Source organism: Pristiophorus japonicus, chromosome 18, assembly GCF_044704955.1.
Source record: "Pristiophorus japonicus isolate sPriJap1 chromosome 18, sPriJap1.hap1, whole genome shotgun sequence".
In the NCBI taxonomy this organism is placed as follows: Eukaryota; Metazoa; Chordata; class Chondrichthyes; family Pristiophoridae; genus Pristiophorus; species Pristiophorus japonicus.
The window spans coordinates 38,511,411-38,532,197 of NC_091994.1; the positions used below are offsets into that span (position 1 = coordinate 38,511,411).

At 46.8% G+C, this 20,787-nt stretch overlaps 1 protein-coding gene across 2 annotated transcripts in view; it reads right to left on the minus strand.

Annotated features, from left to right (window-relative positions):
* The window catches only part of matk (megakaryocyte-associated tyrosine kinase), a 171,863-nt gene that overhangs the window by 10,887 nt on the left and 140,189 nt on the right, over window positions 1-20,787 (minus strand). For both annotated transcript variants that reach the window (XM_070860872.1, XM_070860873.1), the window contains exons 6-10: window positions 11,999-12,092; window positions 10,476-10,541; window positions 8,363-8,462; window positions 3,046-3,130; window positions 269-342 (exon numbers count right to left, since the gene is read on the minus strand). In XM_070860872.1, the coding sequence (XP_070716973.1) occupies window positions 269-342; window positions 3,046-3,130; window positions 8,363-8,462; window positions 10,476-10,541; window positions 11,999-12,092 (419 nt within the window). The remainder of the gene's footprint in view (window positions 1-268; window positions 343-3,045; window positions 3,131-8,362; window positions 8,463-10,475; window positions 10,542-11,998; window positions 12,093-20,787) is intronic.

Here is a 20,787-nt window from a genome sequence, read left to right on the forward strand (position 1 = left end):
GCGCCAGGGAGCCCTCGTTCTGTTGATTAACAGAAGCGTCTGGTGTGGTTCTGAACTGTCGGAAACAGAAAGTCCAGATTGGATTTCTGGTCTGCACCGAGTGAGTTGACGTCAGCCAGAGCTGAGTTAAGGGCGCTGCAATTGGCCGTGCCGTGGGTGCTGGGTGCCTGCCGAACTGTACCTTGGCACGAATCAGTGCCCTCAGCACAGGAGGAGAGAAGAGCTGAGGGGCCAGGAAAGTGTAACCAGAAAATGATTTTGAACTCACAGGCCGAACTGGATCAGGTGCTTCAGTGTGACAACCAATCTGCCTCTCGTTCTCAAATAGTTGACGAGGTTACCCTTGAAAGGACAGAAAACACAACGTTTAAAGATGGTGAAACTTTCCTACTGGCCGTTTATCTCATTATCGCGTGTGGGAGTTTGCTGTGCACAAATTGGCTGTCGCATTTCCTTACGACAGTGACGACACTTCAAAAGTACTTACTTGGCTGTGAAGCGCTTTTAGACATAAAAACTGCTAGAAAAATGCTATAATCTTTCTTTCCTGGAAATTCTAAGGGGCTTTTTGCCTTGTGGATGCTAATAGCACTGCAGTTTGGGGAGAGGCCTATAAGGTGCCCTTGGCAACACTCCCTGTTAGGCCATAGGATGCTGCCTGGGAATACAGACCGCCTTTGTGTGTGTGTGAGGGCTCTGTTTCAATACGAGTTGTTATAATTGGCCAGTTCTTGACTCTAATGACATCTGATGTACTAAACAGATTCCACCCATTCAACAGGCCCAAACCTAAGCCCATGAATCTGGTCGTCGCTCACCACAAGTGTATACAAGTGAGGCCAATGGAACAAGTCAGCTGCTTCCTATTTATAACTCAGCTGGGAGGGTAAACAGTGAAAGATTATTTTCACCGGCTGGTGAAATGGTAACAAGGGGGCTTTGACTTAGACTTGGGGCCTAGTTTTATAAGTGCCACAAAATAGGGTTTAAAGAATTTTATTCACACAAAGGGTTATTAGCGAGGCCAAATGATTTATGATTTTTGTACAAGAATGAACAAAATTCTCCTCCAACTGTAACGCCAGTTAAAACCTCCAGGCAGATAAAGATACTCACTTTCTAGCCACAGACTCGTACTGCAAAGAATAACTTGACAATGCATGTTTGCCTAGCATGACAGATACAACAACAACTTATATTTATACAGCACCTTTAATGTAGTAAAATGTCCCAAGATATAAAGACAAAAAATTTGACACCAAGCCACATAAGGAGAAATTAGGGCAGGTGACCAAAAGCTTTGTCAAAGAGGGAGGTTTTAAGGAGCATCTTAAAGGAAGAAAGAGAGGCAGGGAGGTTTAAGGAGGGAGTTCCAGAGCTTGGGGCCTTGGCAACAGAAGGTACAGCCACCAATGGTTGAGCGATTATGATCAGGGATGCTCAAGAGGGCAGATTAGAGGAACTTGGAGGGTTATGTGGCTGGAGGAGCTTACAGAGATGGGAAGGGATTTGAAAACAAGGATGAGAATTTTGAAATTGAGGGGTTGCTTAACTGGGAGCCAATTAGATCAGCGAGCACAGGAGTGATGGGTGAGTGGGACTTGGTGCGAGTTAGGACATAGGCAGCCGAGTTTTGGATCACCTCAAGTTTACGTAGGGTAGAATGTGGGAGGCCAGCCTGGAGTGCGTTGGCACAGCAGCCAGAACAGCAAGGAAAAAACTACCCACCAAGCATACACCCTCACACACATGTCGTTTTAAGCCCCGATTCATGACTTTATTTCGGGCCTCAGTGGCTGGGATGGTCCACATAAGAAACAGCGAATTGAAAGCCGCTTTACTGGTATGTGCTCTGTCAGAAAGCATGGCCACCTTCACCCCTGATGGCAATGTATCAAAGCTGTATTTTCTTAGAAGAAAAATGAACAGCTTTTGTAGAAACAAGTAAAATTTAAACAATGGCCGGAGAGGGGTACCAGGAGACAGAAAATAGAAGCAGAATTAAAACTTTTTGAATTTTGAATTTTATTCTACACAGAATAGACTTAAATTTTTTTTTAAATAATGGATCGGGGCTACCATTCCAATAATAAATCCATTCCTGATGTTTCAATGAATATATGACACTCCTTAAAACATACCTCTTTGACCAAGTTTTTGGTCATCTGTCATAATTTCTTCTTAGGTGGCTGGGTGTCACATTTATCTGTTTTGTCTTATAACACTGCTGCGAAGCGCCGTGGGATGTTTTACTACGTTAAAGGTGCTATATAAATACAAGTTGTTGCTGTAATAGTTTCCGGGTCACCGTGCAGGACAATAGCCTGGTAATCAGAGCCACACTGCTACAATGAGTTGCAACACATGGCCCAGTTGCTACATCACAAGTCCATTGGCTGATGGAGGACCTTGATAGAGATGGAAAGAGAAATACCAAGGGCTGCATTTTCCGGTGCTGTCTGCTTCTGTTTTCGCCCCGGAGGGGCAGCAATGGCGGCGGTGAGCGCCTCTGGCCAGGCGGTCAGCTTGCAGTGCCCCCCGCGGGGGCTTTCGGGGCCGGGCTCGGCGGGGTGCGGAAGAGGCGAGCCGGTGTACAACGCCCCTGGTTGTGACACTGGCTCGATTTCTGACTCGCGCCCGACCCATAGCGGCGCATAGAACGCCCTGCTGGGACCACTGCAGAGAGGGAAGTAATGTTCCCCTCAGGTAAGTGTGGCTGTTTTTCTGTTCCTTTTTGCGATTTATGTTGTGGTGGCCTGGGCCAGGTATTGGTTTTATTTCCCCCCAGGCCTCTCTCGGAGCACTCCCGGGCCGGCTGTTTAGCTCGGCGTTTTCACATGCTCAGCAGGCCTAGCGCCCTAAGAGAGGTATGTAACCCCTCCCTTAGCACTCCGCCCTACACTCAAGGCCCAGCTGCCCAACTTTTCTGATTGAGGCGCAAACTGTTCCTGGGCGCACACTTTACCGTCCCGACGACATTACCGCCCCGAAATGAGCAAAGCCGAAAATCCTGCCCCAAGGGTTTTTAAATAATCAGGGTCATACCTTGCCCATGAACTCAGTCACGATATACAGTCCGTTGTGTACGATAACTCCCAACAATTTCACCAGGTTTCCGTGCTGCAGTTTCCTGTGTTTTTTTTAAAGAGTGAAATGAGAGAGTAAAATCCATCACCGCAGAGTTTGCCTGTTCTCTGGCAGTTTCTTTTTTTTACCTATCAGTTTACTCTCCTCCTCCTCCTCCCCCCCCCCGCCTCCCAACCGGCACTTGCTGGGGTGTGGCTGCCAGGACACCAGGCTCTCTCCTGTGCCCATTCCCTCTGTCAGAGCTCAAACATAGTCAGCGGGAGATTTGACAGTGTTGGGCCACCGTAGTCGGTCCTGGTCCTGATCTCACCTGATGCCCACACTTTCTCGGTCGGGACTGGATAATAATTGGAAACAGGAGACCACCGCTGATTCTTCCAGCCTCTCTTCATCGCCGTGGCCCTGAGAGTTTAATAAAATCATCTCTTAGCTAGTGCCCCTCCGTGTGATGGGGGTAGGGGTAGGGGAGGGGGGGGGTGGGGGGGTATCAGGAGGCCACCACACAGCAGCAGAACCTCCAACCAGTCAGGCCTAAATAAAGGCACTGATGGTAACCATGGCGAATGTGCCCTCCTAACTAAAGCAGGAAGTGCAGAGGCAAGACAACAGGATCTAGCATCTGAAAGGAGAAAGTAAAGAATTCAAAATATGAGGAAAGTTTTGCTCCAGTATTTCCCACACACCTGCATTTTAATTTGGATCTCACACACATTTTTGGCAGAGTTGCCAACTCTGGTTGGATATATTCCTGGAGATTTCATCACATGACCTTTCACCTCTGCCCCCTGCCCCCCAGTCAATCAGCCTTTGTCTCTAATATAATAAACAAAAATATTAAAAGAACTTTTTTTAATGTCCTGATGATTTTTCTCCTGTGATGCGCACAGCAGTGTCCGGGAGATTAATCTGGAATTCCCAGCGACTCCAGGACATCCCTGAAGGGTTGGCGACCCAGTCTTGTGTAAGCTTTCCACAGCCTGGGTCCCATACACAGAAAGGCTGAAGATACACCCCCACCCAGTGTGGTACTGAGCCATACGGACTGGGAAGGTTCCAGATTCGATTCCTGGTCTGTGGCACGACAGTTGGCCTCAGTGCCTTCTTGTCAGGGAGGGGGAAGGAAATTGGATAAGGTTCTCGCGCCTGGTCATTATCCAGTGACTCCTACGGAAAAGCGCACCTGTGTGAGAGTATCAGGCGACGTGACAGAAACATCGGAATATTGTGTTTGTGGTTTCCTTCCTGCATTTGGTTCAAATTGTTTGTTTTTAAACCCAGCATGTTGGCTTCGGGATCAGAGCCCTGACGTTCCTGAGGATGGGGAGGGCGGTTTTGCAGTGCACTGGCAGTGGGGGAGGGGGAGGAAGAGGGCCAGGGTGCCGTCCCTTTCCGGCAGAATTCCCGGCGCTTTGGGAGCGAGCGTGTCGTGTTCCCGCCACATGGACTGTATCCTATAATGAGATGTAAATGAGGGAGGTACATCCAGTGACTGTGGCAACATTGGCTGCCTCCAGTCTAAGTGGTGCGAGACCAGTTCTGACAAAAGGGTCATCGACCTGAAATGTTAACTCTGTTTCTCTCTCCACAGAGGCTGCCTGACCTGCTGAGTATTTCCAGCATTTTCTGCTTTTTTCAGAATTCCAGCATCTACTTTGCTTTTGAGACTTAATGGACCTGTTCTGTGCTTTCTGGTAGCAATAAAAGGGTTCATTGTTCACCTGGGGCACACTGTCCCAGATTACTGCCTGCACAGGGTCACGTTTTGCTGGTTAGGAAAGAAAGACTTGCATTTTTATAGCGCCTTTCATGACCATCGGACGTCTCAAGGCGCTTTTGGAGTGTAGTCACTGTTGTAATGTGGGAAACGTGGCAGCCAACTTGTGCACAGTAAGCTCCCACAAACAGCAATGTGATAATGACCAGATAAGCTGTTTTTGTTATGTTGGTTGAAGGATAAATATTGAAGTTGCAGCATGCATGTGGAGGTGGACCTTGGCCGTCAGACAAAGACATGGGGCGTGGGCTTGCATGGTTATAATTGTGGGGACCTTGCTGCAATACTCTCAGAATAGCCTGCGAATGCTCACTGTCTGGGCTCACACAGGTAGAATGGCCCCTTAGGCAAGGTACAGGAGGGGCGCCAGTATCCAGAAAACCCAGCCCCAGCAACAGCCAAGCTTCACCTGGTACCTTTGTGATCAGTCTGCTTCAGCCCCAGACCGAGCAGTATGTTCACTCACTGTGATACTGGGGGAGGTCAGAGCAGCCTCCCTCTAATGATTACACAATGCTGGGGTATTCATGCTGACGTGTGGGAAATGGGATAACTACAGGGACTGTTGCCCCACCTAGTGGCCACATTACAAAACTGCAAACCACACGGCGACCTCCCAAGAATTGTGCTTTACAAATAAACTTCACACGAAAGCAGCGCAGGTTTGATTATTCTTTTCATTTAGGGCCCGGACTTGGTAGCCTTACCGCCCACTGCCACTGACTGCTGCCGAGTCTTTTCGGCACTTTCCCTACGCTGACAGATTCCTCTAGGTCTGTCGCCGGGAGGGGAGTGCCGTTGGGGACCGCCCGCTGGCACACAAGTCACGTAAGTGTTCTCCCGCCCGCCAAGCTGGTAGGTTCCTCCAGGGGTGGGGGGGGAGTCGGTGGCAGCAGGGGGAAGGACTACTGCGTGGAGGCAGGCCTAACCCCAACGGTCAGTAAGAAGACCTTCACAAAAAAAGTTAGTGAACTTCTTTTATTATTTTTTTCTGCGATTTATGTGGATGGTGTCCCCTGAAGGTTTTCCATTGTTTTTTTTTGGATTTAAAATTTTTATTTTTAGCTGTTCCCCCCCCGCCCCCCTCCCTGATTCAATCCTCGACGGCACTTTGGCAAGGATTGCATTTGCCGCCGAGTTTGGGAGCTCCCGCTCGCTGCTGCCCAGATTCACAGCATGAGTCGTTTTTTGCCGCCGGGCAGTACTGGCTTTTCTTTGAGAGGAATCTCCCTGGTAAAGTACCGCCCGGTCCTTTGGGCAGGCCTTGGCTTTGACCAAGTTCGGGCCCTTAACCTTTTCTTTTTTTTAATTATTAAAACTTGACTACACTTCCAATGTATTCAATTACTGTCAGCTTGGCTCTGTTGGCACTTTCTGGTCTCTCAGTCAGAAGGTTTTGGGTTCGAGCCCCACACCTAGACTTGAGCATATATAATCCAGGCTGACGTTTCAATTTAGTACTGAAGGAGTGCTGCACTGTCAGAGATGCCATCTTTTGGGTGAGCTGTTAAGCTGAGGCCCTGTCTGCCTGTTCCACCAGTTCAGCTAGATGTTAAAGGTCCCATTGCACTATTTGCAGATTCAGAAGTTCTTCCAGTGTTCGAACCAACATTCCCCCTCAATCACAACCTGCCTAAATCATATTATTAGCTAGTCATTCATCTCATTGCAGTCTGTGGGATCTTGCTGTGTGCAAAATGGCTCCTGCATTATTTTACACAACAGTTACTGTACTTTCAAGTCATTCGTTGTGTGCGAAGAGCTTTGAGATGTTTCTGAGAGGACTTATAGAGCTACAGGTCTTTCTTTTGCAAGCTAAAGGTACAATGCTGTCATTGTCCCTGTTCAGGAGGACCAAAGAAAGCATGGAATGAGAAACACCCATCAAGCTCACTCATTACCACAGCCTAGGTACAGTCTACCCGATCACAGATTCTACCCCATACATTTAGTCTCCATCCACAGCCCATGTACAGGCACTATGATGATGATGATGACAGTCAATGCTATCACAGACTCTACCCAATCTGTTTCATCTCCATCCACAGCCCACGTACAGTCAACCCTATCATTGACTCTACCCCATACGTTTAATCTCCTGCAGAAAAGTTCTGTATAAAAATACCCTGATCTCCAAGCTAATCTCCACTATTGAACTCTGACCTCTTCACACCACTGCAGGTTAGGACCAGTCCCATTCCCGTACTGGAATGTTAACATTTAAATACAAAAATAAACTACCCTTTAAAAAAAAAATATATAAAATAAAACAGAGCAGTACTCGCTGAATCAGACTCCCACTTAACTAGATCTGCCTTTCCCCTCAACTGGACCCATTCTACATGCAGCCAGACCTACCCTGCACTTAGCTGGACCTTCCTACATTCAATCGGATGTACCCTATATTCAAGTTGATTGAACCAGACTCACACTCGCTGAACCGGACCCACACTCGCTGAACCGGACCCACACGCGCTGAACGGGACCCACACGCGCTGAACGGGACCCACACTCACTGAACCAGACCCACACTCACTGAACCAGACCCACACTCACTGAACCGGACCTACACTCACTGAACCACATCCATGCCCACTGAACCAGACCCACTCAGTCAGAATCCGTGTCCACTGAACCAAATCTAGGCTCACTCAACCAGATTCGAGATCCAACCAAACCCACCCGCCTCAACCAGCACTCAATATATTAAAAATATCCCCACCAATATTTGGGAAAAGCATGTTATTATTTGAGTCCGCTGGCATGGCGTGAATGTCTCGGATAACCCTTGCCATTGGACCAAGACCTTGCTCCGTCAAGCCTGTTTGGTGGCTGGTGTGCAACAGCCACCCCACGTTAAAAGAATTCATGCACAGGCATCTTCCACCGTTTAAAATGAGTTCATCAGTCACCTGAGTACTCATTTTAAGTATGGAAGCAAGTCATCCTCGACTCCGAGGGACTGCCTATGATGATGATGCTCTTGGTAAAGTGTGGGTACCGGAGGTCACAGCACAGTATCCATCTGCATGAGTTCCTTTTACAGACTCACTGGTAGGTCTTTCTTCATTAACCTTTAGGAAACAGCACTGTACATTTTTTCTCTTTAATAATTTGTTAAAATATTGGGAACAATGCACTCTTAAGTCCCATGGTGGCTCGGTTGTTGCATCGCCCAGTGCACTGAGCCATGCAGACTGGACAAGTCCCAGGTTCGATACCTGGTCTGTGCTGAGTGACCTGATCTCTGACAGGGCCGATACAGTTGACATTCTGGCCCCTGGGATAGGGATGGGTGGGAATTATCAGCCAGGGTTCTCACTCCCGATTACTATCCACTAACCCATCACTGGAAAGTGCATGGAAGTAGATGTTGAATGAGGAGATGGTTGAATAACAATTCGTAGGCCACACATTATTGACACCCATAGAACTGTAGCACAGCAGGAGTCAGCTGTTTCAGGAAAGGGAGGATGGAAGCAGTGAAAAAGACACACTTACGTCATGACGGAGGTCTCCTCCAGGAAGGACTGAGCCATGACATCACATTTGATGTTCTTTACAGCCACCTTCTGCCCAATGTATTCAGCTTGATACACAGCTACAAGGACACAAAGTGCATGTTAGACTGAGCTTCACTGAAGTACGTTGCAGCCGTATTTAAGAGTTATCACTGGGATATATTCTTTACATTGGGCAGAGAAAATATTTCAAGGACACCCTCAAAGCATCCCTGATAAAATGCAACAATCCCCACCGACACCTGGGAGTCCCTGGCCAAAGACTGCCCTAAGTGGAAGAAGTGCATCCGGGAGGGCGCTGAACACCTCGAGTCTCATCGCCGAGAGCATGCAGAAATCAAGCGCAGGCAGCGGAAGGAACATGTGGCAAACCAGTCCCACCCACACTTTCCTTCAACGACTGTCTGTCCCACCTGTGACAGAGACTGTAATTCCCATATTGGATTGTTCAGTCACCTGAGAACTCACTTTTAGAGTGGAAGCAAGTCTTCCTCGATTTCGAGGGACTGCCTATGGTGATGATGATATTCTTTACAACATCACAAACACACACACACAAGATGGCACTACAGGAACTTGTCATGTGACCTTGTCACATGATCCTTTTATCATAGACATCAGGAGTTGCATTACCGCAATAGTCCACTAGGGGGAGCTGTATATTACAACCACAGACAGTTGACTCATTAAATCCACAGCGCACGTCTAATAACCAGCTAACTTCTCGCAAGGAAATGAAAAAGAAACAGCATACTGCTGCCTGTAAAAGAAACCTTGAAACAGCTTCACTTAGACAGGAACAAACGTGAAAATGAGGTGACTCACACAAGTATCTTAACTTATGTTTAGAACTTTCCATTAAGCAGGGAATTCTATTGTGAATAAATTATTGATACTGTTATTTTGGGAGTAGAACTTAGTGGTGCCACATTAACTCTCACCTCCGCAATCCGGACCTGGAATCGGCCTGGGCTGCAGTACCAACGGTATCCTCTGTGTGGGAAGGTTTCTCGTGAGTGTGGGCCCACGGCACAAAACGACCCTCAGTTTATCACTACTTCCAAATTTAATATCAAAAAGTGGTGCAGCTTGAGGCTTGGACTGAAAACGTTGAGAGGAGAAAGTAAAACTTTACTCTGTCTGACCAATACTGTACCTGCCTAGTGAGTGTTTGATCACACAGTGTAGAGGGACCTTTACTCTGTGTCTAACCCATGCCATGCCTAACCTGAGAGTGTTTGATGGGACTGTGTGGTGGGTGCTTTCATCATCATCATCATAGGCGTCCCTCATGTCGAGGATGACTTGCTTCCACGCCAAAAAAGTATGAGTTCACAGGTGTTTCGATGAAGGACCCAATTCCAGGTCCCAAACTACACATTGAAGGGTGGAAGGTGCCTGGGCGTGGATTTTTTTAACGTGTGGTGGCCGTTGCACACCAGCCACCACACGGGCTTGACAGAGCTAGATCTTGGTCCAGTGGCAAGGATTAACCAAGACGACTGGAGACCAGCTCTGCTGCACGGACCTAGTGCGCACACATATCGCAGTGTGGGCTGGCCCGTGCTGCCCCTGGGCCCTTGCCTCTTCTAGGCCCTGAACTCGCGCTTCTCCTGGGCCCTGATCACATCGCTCCACGATTACTTGCAGCTCCTTCGCCCCGACCTCGCCGCTCCTGCTGTACCTGCCCACGCTCCAATCAGCGACCTGGACCTTGGTGATGTCCAATCCAGTCACCCTCTTCACAGCTGTTGCCCTTACTCTGTGTCTAACCAATGCTGTACCTTCCCTGGAAGTATTCAATGGGACTGTGCAGAGGGTGCTTTACTCCATGTCTAACCAGTAACTGGTATAGAGGGATCTTTACCCTGCATCTAACCCATGAGTGGGAATGGTCGATGGGGGCAGTGTAGAGGGAGCTTTACTCGGCATCTAACCCATGCTGCACCTGAGCTAAGAGCACTCTGACATTTGTTGTCTAAAATGAGGAAATGTGCCATTTCCCAGCACCAACATCCCTCACCTGAGTGAATGCAGGTCCTATTCACAAACAAACAATTAAAAGATTAGGAATGAATTCATTCAACACGCACCTCCAAATTCACCTTCCCCAATCTGATCTCCCAATGTTAGTTGCTGCATGTTAAGTAGCCAGCCAGCTGAAAGAAACAAGGGAGAGAGTCAACAACGGCGAATATTTACCCAACCTAGTGTGATGATGAAGCAGAATATGTAACAAGATCTCATGGATTTGTGATGATCAATCATATCGACCAGGTGAATCCCAGCTTTGATCTTGGTCCTTGCTGTTCTCAACTGGGACAGCAGAAGATGCTAAAATTCACCTCAGGACCGCGAGATAGAGAATGAAAACAAAACAAGAACTACCCCTCACAGCGGCTCTTAAAACAACTAATCACTATTCAGTGACTCCTGCTGAACAGCAGTTGTGTGCGATTACGGGCTACTGGAGGGCAGCTAGTATCTGTGGAACTGTACCCCAGTGAGAGTCAGTACCCGGGGAACTGTACCCCAGTGAGAGTCAGTATCCGGAAACTGTACCCCAATGAGAGTCAGTATCCAGGAACTGTACCCCAGTGAGAGTCAGTATCCAGGAACTGTACCCCAGTGAGAGTCAGTATCCAGGAACTGTACCCCAGTGAGAGTCAGTATCCAGGAACTGTACCCCAGTGAGAGTCAGTATCCGGGAACTGTATCCCAGTGAGAGTCAGTACCCGGGGAACTGTACCCCAGTGAGAGTCAGTGTCTGTGGAACTGTACCCCAGTGAGAGTCAGTGTGTGTGGAACTGTACCCCAGTGAGAGTCAGTGTGTGTGGAACTGTACCCCAGTGAGAGTCAGTGTATGTAGAACTGTATCCCAGTGAGAGTCAGTGTCTGTGGAACTGTATCGCATCAAAGAACAGCATCTGTGTAATCCGTGCCTTTAAGAGTGGAGGACAGAAATTAACTTCTTCCCTCAAACTAATGTTGCAACAATGCTATTATAATAAAGAGGGAGAGGGAGGAGCTGGAGAAGGAGAGGGAGAAGGAGATGTTGGGGAAGGAGAGGGAGAAGGAGGTGTTGGGGAAGGAGGGGGACGCTCTTGCCTAAGGGATGAGTAAAAGCAGCAGAAGATAGACAAAGGAAAAGGGAAAACGAAAGATCCTGTTAAACAGGGCAAGAAGACACTGAAACCCGAAGATAGCCGGTTGTGGGGGTGAAAGGAGAAGATTTGGTGAGGGTGATGGGGAACCACCAAGGGGGAAGAGACAGAGAGACTGTTGTGGGGGGGGGATATCCTGTTGCAGGACAGGGCAGTGAGTCCCTGCTGGGTGGGGAGAACATCTTATTGAGGCAGGAGAAGAGAGAAGGAACAAAACCCCATTGTGGGAGGGACCGGGTCTACAATCTCTAATGTTCCGGAGCTAATACCTGTACCCTGCTTAATACAAACCTGAGATAGAGCAGAGACTCAGTCATTCTGTAGCTTTCATGGTGAGCCATTGAACTAGCCATACCTTGAACAGTATAGAATGGAACAAGAGGTCCTGTAAACGGAAGGGACTTGCCCACAGCATGTAGTTACAACAGCTTTGCTCACTTTGAGCTGTTTACCTTTCGAGAGCTCCTCGGCAGCTGACTTGGTGCCCTCCTTAAGTTTGGGTTTTGTTAATCTGGTGATGAGTCCACATGCATCTTTCATATAATGCTAAATAAAATAAAAAAGGATAAAAAAAGAACAGATTAAAACTTTTACTTTAAGAATTGGCTCCCCAGCCATTTTGTTGAGATATTCATCACCTGTGGTTGAGCAATCACAGTGATTGACACCACCCAGTGCATCCTGTAACCCACAGCAATGGCACCAGTATGCTGGACATTTATTGTCAGTTATTTTGTTCCTTGCAAGCAAGAAAAGATGATGAGGATTCATTTGTGTGTTAAAAATGAGAGGTCAGCAGACTCGAAGCACAGAATGAGAGGCCATTCAGCCTCTCCTGCCACAGTCCCATGTAAATCTGCCTCGTCGTGAACCCATTCCTCTTGTGGGCTGAGAACAAACAGTACATTCTCTGCAGCCAGACCCTGGCTCGTGATTTTTCTTGAGATCGGTGAGCCAGGTAACCTACTATTTTGCCTCAAAGTTTTCCTGGGAACACTCTTCCAAGGATTTACTTGGCTACTCGTGCCTGCTCCGTCATTCAACAAGATCATGGCTGATCTGATCTTGGCCTCAACTCTACTTTCCTGCCTGTTCCCCATAACCCTCGATTCTCTTATAGTTCAAAAAATTGTCTATCTCCGCCTTGATATATTCAATGACCCAGCCTCCACAGCTCTTTGGGGTAGAGAATTCCAAAGATTCATGACCCTCAGAGAATAAATTCCTCCTCATCTCCGTCTTAAATGGGTGACCCCTTATTTCAAAACTATGGCCCTTAGTTCTAGGTTCCCCCACGAGGATAAACATCCTCTCAGCATCTACCCTGTCAGGCCTCCTCAGAATCTTATATAATCTTCAAGGGCTGAAAGGTCTTCCAGCTTTATTACTCTTTCACTTTGATCCCCTCATCATCATCATAGGCAATCCCTCGGGGTCGAGGATGACTTGCTTCCACACTAATATGAGTTCTCAGGTGACTGAAGAGTCCAATGCGGAAATTACAGTCTCTGTCACAGGTGGGGCAAACGGTGGCTGAAGGAACGGGTGGGTGGGGGGCCTGGGTTGCCACGCGCTCTTTCTGCTGTCGACGCTTGGCTTCAACTTGCTCTCGGCGAAGAGACTCGAGGTGTTCAGCGCCTTCCCGGATGCTTTTCCTCCACTTTGGGCGGTCTTGGGCCAAGGATTCTCAGGTGTCGATGGGGACGTTGCACTTTTTCAAGGAGGCTTTTAGGTTGTCCTAGAAGCATTTCCTCTGCCCTCCTGGGACTTGTTTGCCGTGTCGGAGCTCCGAGTAGAGCGCTTGTTTTGGGAGTCTCACATCAGGCATGTGGGCGATGTGGCCCGTCCAGCAGAGCTGATCTGAGCATGGTCAGTGCTTCGATGCTGGGGATATTGGTCTGAGCGAGAACACTGACTTTGGTGCGCCTATCCTGCCAATGGATTTGCAGGATCTTGCGGAGGCAGCATTGGTGGTACTTCTCCAGTGTTTTGAGGTGCCTGCTGTACTCAGTTGAACAACAGGTTAATCAAAATAAATCCCCCTCTACTCCCACCCCCGGAGCGATGTGTTTCCCCCAAAATCCCATAGAACTGATGTTGAAAGAGTTCCATTTTAGCAAACTCTGCAAGAACTATTTTATACTCAATGGAAATGTGTTTTCTATTTAGTAAATGCTGTGGTCTAATAATCAACCACATTAACCAAGTTGCCTAGGGTGTGAAATACAAATGTGTCTCTGCAACATGTCTGTAAGGAAAGTATTTTTTTCATTCGTTTCTCAGTCAACCATTAATTCTTTGTCTCTGTGATTAACTGTGCAGCTGCACATTGTTGTATCATACTGTACTTCAATCTGGAGTCCGTTGAGTAGGATTGGTAGCTGTAGCTTTACAGGCCGACATAAGGTTTAACACATCTTATGAGTTGTGAGCATTATGTACAGAGTGAAAGCTTTCTGTTCGATCACAGCAGTGTGCTGTGAAACCATGATTTCTGTCGGTGCTACCTACATTTTCCATTGAGCTGTTCATCTAAAAGTGCCACCATGAATGACCTGGCTGACCGAGGACATCTTTGCCTTGGCGAGTATTCCCATCAACTCCATCTTCACCCCTTCCCCAAAAAGCTGTTGAGGCTTGATCAATTGAAAATTTCAGAACCAAGATTGATAGATTTAGGCAAGGGTATTAAGGGTTATGGAACCAAGGCAGGTAGATGGAGTTAAGATACAGATCAGTCATGATCTCATTGAATGGTGAAACAGGTTCGAGGGGTGAATGGCCTACTCCTGTTCCTATATTCACACCCCAACTTTTGCATCATGTTGTCACTCTAATGGTTACGAGAACCCCTTGTTATGGGTGGGAAACCTTCTTGTGTGGCCTGGAGTATCACCCCAGCCAGATACTTTGGAGGCCTACAATGACCTGAGATCCTGAGACCATTTTTCATTCTTTTCCTTTCCTCCCATTTCTGTCTCTCAAATTCTGTCAAACCAAATTTGACATAATCTACATCCAGACATCTTGGGCTAAATTTTCAGCTTGCCACCTGGGTATAAAAGTGAAATTGCAAATGGACGTTAGGCTGTTTCTATAAGGGGTGGCTGATCCACAATGCCAGTTGATGCCCGGGTGCCAAGTTGAAAATCTACCACGTTGCCATCTCTCCACTTTCCAACCTTGGATGGTGTCTTGCACAATGCGCCCAATCCTTCAGTCGGGTTGTTCAATGAAAAGAAAACAAGTAAGCATATGTCACACATGTACCAAATGTTGATCTAAATAAAAGAATTTCATTTGTAGACCACCTTATCGTGTCTCTCCGTCCCAAAGTGCATCACGTGAGTTACTTTGAAGTGGAGTTATGGTTAATGTAAGGTCCAGATTTGGTTTCCTTGGCCTGGAGTACACATCCCGGCAGATATTTCCAAAACAATGGGGCTGAAAATCCATGCCCTTAGCAGTACATCCCCGGTATAATTCTGGCAAGAGTGCAGTGGAGGGGCTGGAAAATGTCATGGGACCTGGGTACACCAGGTTCCCAGGGGAGGACAGCCTATTTGGGGAAGGACCTTCATCTGTCCCAAACATGGCCTCTGAACATAGAGCAAGCAGGGCCTGAGAAAAGTACTTTTTGCAGGCTTTTCTGTAAAATAGGCCTTTTAGATTCAAAGTTGTGCTTGTCAGAAGTTTATGAAGAGTCCTTACTAAACGTACATAGATAGACATAGTTTGGTTATCTTATGTTTATGGAATCACAGTATGGGAACCGTTAGTTGACTGTTTGTGCCCTATTGTGGAATGTGAAGGAATTGCTGGGAGCCTGCTTGGCTTGCGAAACATTGAAATTGATTGGCATGCAGGCACAAAAGCAGGTTCAAGGTCCCCATAATGTAATGAGTGATTAATGTATATAAGGCAGACTGAAAATATAGAATGTTAGACATTGGAATCAGGTGACTGCAAGACAACTCGCGTTTGATCACCTTGGAACCTTGTACTGTTTAGCAGATTGTATCTCAATGTCTTTCTTGAGGATATAACGAGCATGATGGATAGAGGTGTACCGATGGATGTGCTGTATTTAGATTTCCAAAAGGCATTCGATAAGGTGCCACACAAAAGGTTACTGCAGAAGATAAAGGTACGTGGAGTCAGAGGAAATGTATTAGCATGGATAGAGAATTGGCTGGCTAACAGAAAGCAGAGAGTCGGGATAAATGGGTCCTTTTCGGGTTGGAAATCGGTGGTTAGTGGTGTGCCACAGGGATCGGTGCTGGGACCACAACTGTTTACAATATACATAGATGACCTGGAAGAGGGGTCAGCGTGTAGTGTAACAAAATTTGCAGATGACACAAAGATTAGTGGGAAAGCGGGTTGTGTAGAGGACACAGAGAGGCTGCAAAAAGATTTAGATAGGTCAAGCGAATGGGCGAAGGTTTGGCAGATGGAATACAATGTCGGAAAATGTGAGGTCATCCACCTTGGGGAAAAAAAACAGTAAAAGGGAATATTATTTGAATGGGGAGAAATTACAATATGCTGCGGTGCAGAGGGACCTGGGGGTCCTTGTGCATGAATCCCAAAAAGTTAGTTTGTAGGTGCAGCAGGTAATCAGGAAGGCGAATGGAATGTTGGCCTTCATTGCGAGAGGGATGGAGTACAAAAGCAGGGAGGTCCTGCTGCAACTGTACAAGGTATTGGTGAGGCCGCACCTGGAGTACTGCATGCAGTTTTGGTCACCTTACTTAAGGAAGGATATACTAGCTTTGGAGGGGGTACAGAGACGATTCACTAGGCTGATTCCTTAGATGAGGGGGTTACTTTATGATGATAGATTGAGTAGACTGGGTCTTTACTCATTGGAGTTCAGAAGGATGAGGGGTGATCTTATGGAAACATTCAAAATAATGAAAGGGATAGACAAGATAGAGGCAGAGAGGTTGTTTCCACTGGCCGGGGAGACTAGAACTAGGGGCACAGCCTCAAAATACGGGGGAGCCAATTTAAAACCGAGTTGAGAAGGAATTTCTTCTCCTAGAGGGTTGTGAATCTGTGGAATTCTCTGCCCAGGGAAGCAGTTGAGGCTAGCTCATTGAATGTATTCAAATCACAGACAGATAGATTTTTAACCAATAAGGGAATTAAGGGTTACGGGGAGCGGGCGGGTAAGTGGAGCTGAGTCCACGGCCAGATCAGCCATGATCTTGTTGAATGGCGGAGCAGGCTCGAGGGGCTAGATGGCCTACTCCTGTTCCTAATTCTTATGTTCTTATGTTCTTATTTACTATGGTATAAGTATAAGTTTTGTATTTTAACGTCTTTACTTCTTGAATTGTAACTTTTATAACCGTAATAAATATATATACTTTGGAACAAGGCTCCCTCTAGTCTCTGAGTATCAAAGGCCTAATCCAATATAAATTACTCCAGGCAGGGAATTTCCTCATCTGCAGCCCGAGTTAAGCTGAGTGGCTGGGAGGTGTGACTCAATGAGGCGCACCAGCCCTTGGCATGCTGAATGTTCGCTGGGCCCCTAACTGAAATCCTGGCATCAGGAAGAAATCTGCCTTTTGGGAAAAGTTGCCTGCAGTACTCAGGGCACTGGCTGAAGAATTCAGCTCCACAATACCCAGCACCCTCCCCATTCCCGGCGGGTGCCTGAGATGCGCCCATAGTAGTGTCGTAGCCCAGCAATATTTAAATGAGGGGCCCTCATCCTGCCTCAGATACGCCATCAGAATCAGTGGTGGAGGTTCCTGGCAGTCACATCCTGACATGTAACACTGGGAGCAAAGGCCTATGGATCTTTGGATCCTATGTATTTACCCTCCACATGCATCTACACCATATTTTATAGGCATCTACACATATATTACAGGCATCTATATTATATATTACAGGCACCTATGCCATATATGTATGCATCAATACCATATATTGCAAGCAAATATATCAAATATCACAGCCGTCTACACCACATATTTATGCATCTACATCATACATTACAGTCACCCTATATCATATATTTAGTAATCTATACCATATATCACAGACATCTATACCATATATTATGTTTGTCTGGTGCAATCTCTTATTGCTAAGATTGTTGATAATGTGGTTGGGTAGGCTGAATATCTAGCTGACAATCATTATCCAAGCACACACATGAAGAATGAGCACTTGGTTGATCCAGCGGTGGGTGGCCCATGCCCCAGCAAGAGTTACCGCCTTAAGGACAAGAAGAAAGAAAATTGGGAAAGAAACATTGATAATTGAGTTTTGGCGGTTTATTTGCCGCACATCTTTCAGGTGTCTGTACCATTACAGGCATCGGATGTAACACAGGATGTGATGCGACTTGGGAATTCGAACCAAGGCCGTGAACTTCAGGAGCGGTAACAGCCACGAGGCAGGAGTTCCTGCAGCAGGCGCAAAAGTCCCGCCCCGTGCTTATATTTTTATGTTTATGTCTACATTCGGGTTACCGCGCCCGAGAGGAAGTGCAGCGCTATGCGGGGTGATGCGTAGAGCTGGCGTGTAGACAGGGCCCTCCCCTTCATTAAAGGCGAGGGCCAAGCTGCCGACTCCGCGGGCGGGAGACGGGGCCATCGCTGGATCACTGGGGAGTAGGGCGTCGTGGCAGTGGCCCGGGCTGCAAGATTGCGGCACAGACCCCGCCTCCCCTTTAATTACCGCCCCGCGAGCGGCCTACAGCCCCGTGAAACTGTTGCTGGCATCGCTCACGGCAGCTTCAGGGGGTGCCATCGAATTCTGGCTCCGGGGCAAAAATGGGTCACTGAGCACGGTGATGATGTCATTGTCGCCGGGGTAGCGGGGTGCTACCAGCAGGAACACCAGATAGCTAGCTTTCAGTCTAACTTTAAACCTAGGCAACTCACTTCGAACCCAAAAAAAGCCTTTAACACCTAGGTGTAAATTTAGCAAACACAGAGGAAATTAATATATTTTTAACATTTCTCTCAGGCGTTAACTTTGTTTCACTACGTCAGCTGTTAAAAAGACTGTTAGAAGACAATTTAACTTCCTTTTTTACATCCCAGAAGCCCCCACTTAAATCTCTCTTCAGTTCTGGGCTATTTTTGAACTTCCTCTGTGTTACTTTGTTTAATGCTGTTTGCAGAAACACTTCCTATTACTTATACCCCGAGACCAGTAAAGTTTCCATTACACTCTAGGTGACAAAACTAGGGTTTTCAAATTTAGGGGCGGGGAAATGTGCATTTAATTAATCGCACAGTGATATTTGCTGCATAGTTTGGTGAAGCAAAGATTGTAAATATGGGAGGAAGGACAAAGGAGAGGACACCCTTCCTGGGGTTACCTACAAACTACGGTCTCTGACCCAGTTTAATAGAGTGGCTGAAAGTTATAAACGTTGGATCTTTTCTCCAATCACTCCACAACTGATTTGAATCTGTTCTCTCTGCTTTATGTATTTAAACCAAGTGGGGCTAATTTTAACATTGGGCAATAGGACGATTTTAATCCTACTCACTCACCAGAAACGTGGCGGGTGGGCAGTTAAAATCGGCCTGGCTCTTACCTGTCTGAAAGCCGCCATGATCGCAACATTTGCAATTTTAACCTGCTGTCCTGAGCAGGCAGCAAGGACACACGCCCAAAGCCAACAGGATCCTTCTTTACACATGCATGTTACGGCCCGATGACATCACTGAGACTCAGGCCTGAGCGGGGAATCACCTAGAGTTAAAATCGGGGCCAAAAATGGCTGATATTGGATCAGTTGCCTGTTATACATCTCTCCCGATTTTCATTTTCGTGACTTCAACAGAAATGAAAATCATGAGATGTATAACGGGTGATTGATCTGATATCGGCTGTTTAATACTGTCACCCAAAGTCAAAATGACCTCCGTGTATAGATAACCTAGGCAGCAGCTAATGGAGTAACAATTCTACAACATTCTGAAATACAATCTTACCAAAATGTGGGACCTTGCAAACACCTGCCTGCACCAAGCTCAGTTTCCTCTTTCATGACCAATTTATTTTCCCTTCAAAAATTCTTAGCTCTCTATAAAGTCCAATTCTTTTCAAAATTTGAATACTCGCATATCTGAGGAGGATTTCCTACCAACTCTCTCATGGCCAGATAGAGTACAAGGAAAAGCTCATCTTCTAATGGTCCTTCTCTCACCTCTAGCCTCCAATCATTCTCAATCACAACCTTTCTGTTCTTGTCCCTCTTATCAATATTACTGTGGTCTTTGCTTCGATTAACTTTCCTGTCTTGTGTGTGATAAGCTCCAAGTATGATGAATGACATTCTTCCTCCTCCTCGACTCCTCAATCTTGAAATCAAGACAGTTTTGTTCTCCGTATTTAAAGAAGTATTTGAGGTTTTTTAGAGAAGGTTCACTGGGTTGATTCCGGAGATGAGGGGGTTGACTTATGAGGATAGGTTGAGTAGGTTGCGCCTCTACTCATTGGAGTTCAGAAGAATGAGAGGTGATCTTGTCGAAACATAAGATAATGAGGGGGCTCAACAAGGTGGATACAGAGAGGATATTTCCACTCGTAAGGGTCACTAAAACTAGGGGACATAGTCTCAGAATAAGGAACCGCCCATTTAAAACTGAGACGAGGAGGAATTTCTTCTCTCAGAGAGTTGTGGGTCTATGGAATTCTCTGCCCCAGAGAGCTGTGGAGGCTAGTCATTGAATATATTTAAGGCGGAGATAGACAGATTTTTGAGCGATAAAGGGTTATGGGGAGCGGGCAGGGAAGTGGAGCTGAGTCCATGATCAGATCAGCCATGATCTTATTAAATGGCGCAGCACGCTCGAGGGGTCAAATGGCGTACTCCTATTTCTTATGTTCTTATTGCACCGTCTCCCACTCGAATGCATCTACCCCGGGGCTTTCTCACCTTCCTCAGTCTGCACTTGCTCCTACGATCTAGCTCAATTTTCATGTCACCTAATGACTACTACTTAACTTTCAAAAAAGAGCCATTGGCCTGTAGGGTGATGTAGCACTTTGGAGGTAGGCTAAGGATTGCTTAGCTGTAGATAGATCGGTACTGTCACCATCTATACCATCACAGAGAGATTCACCACTGCCTCACAGAGAAAGAGGGAAAAATCAGACTGCTGGTTTGATGCTGCTCTGTGAGAATGGACCTCCTTGGAGATTCTTCTTCTCCATCACAGTAACTTCAGCAGAAGCTCAACAGAAAGTTCCGAGAAAA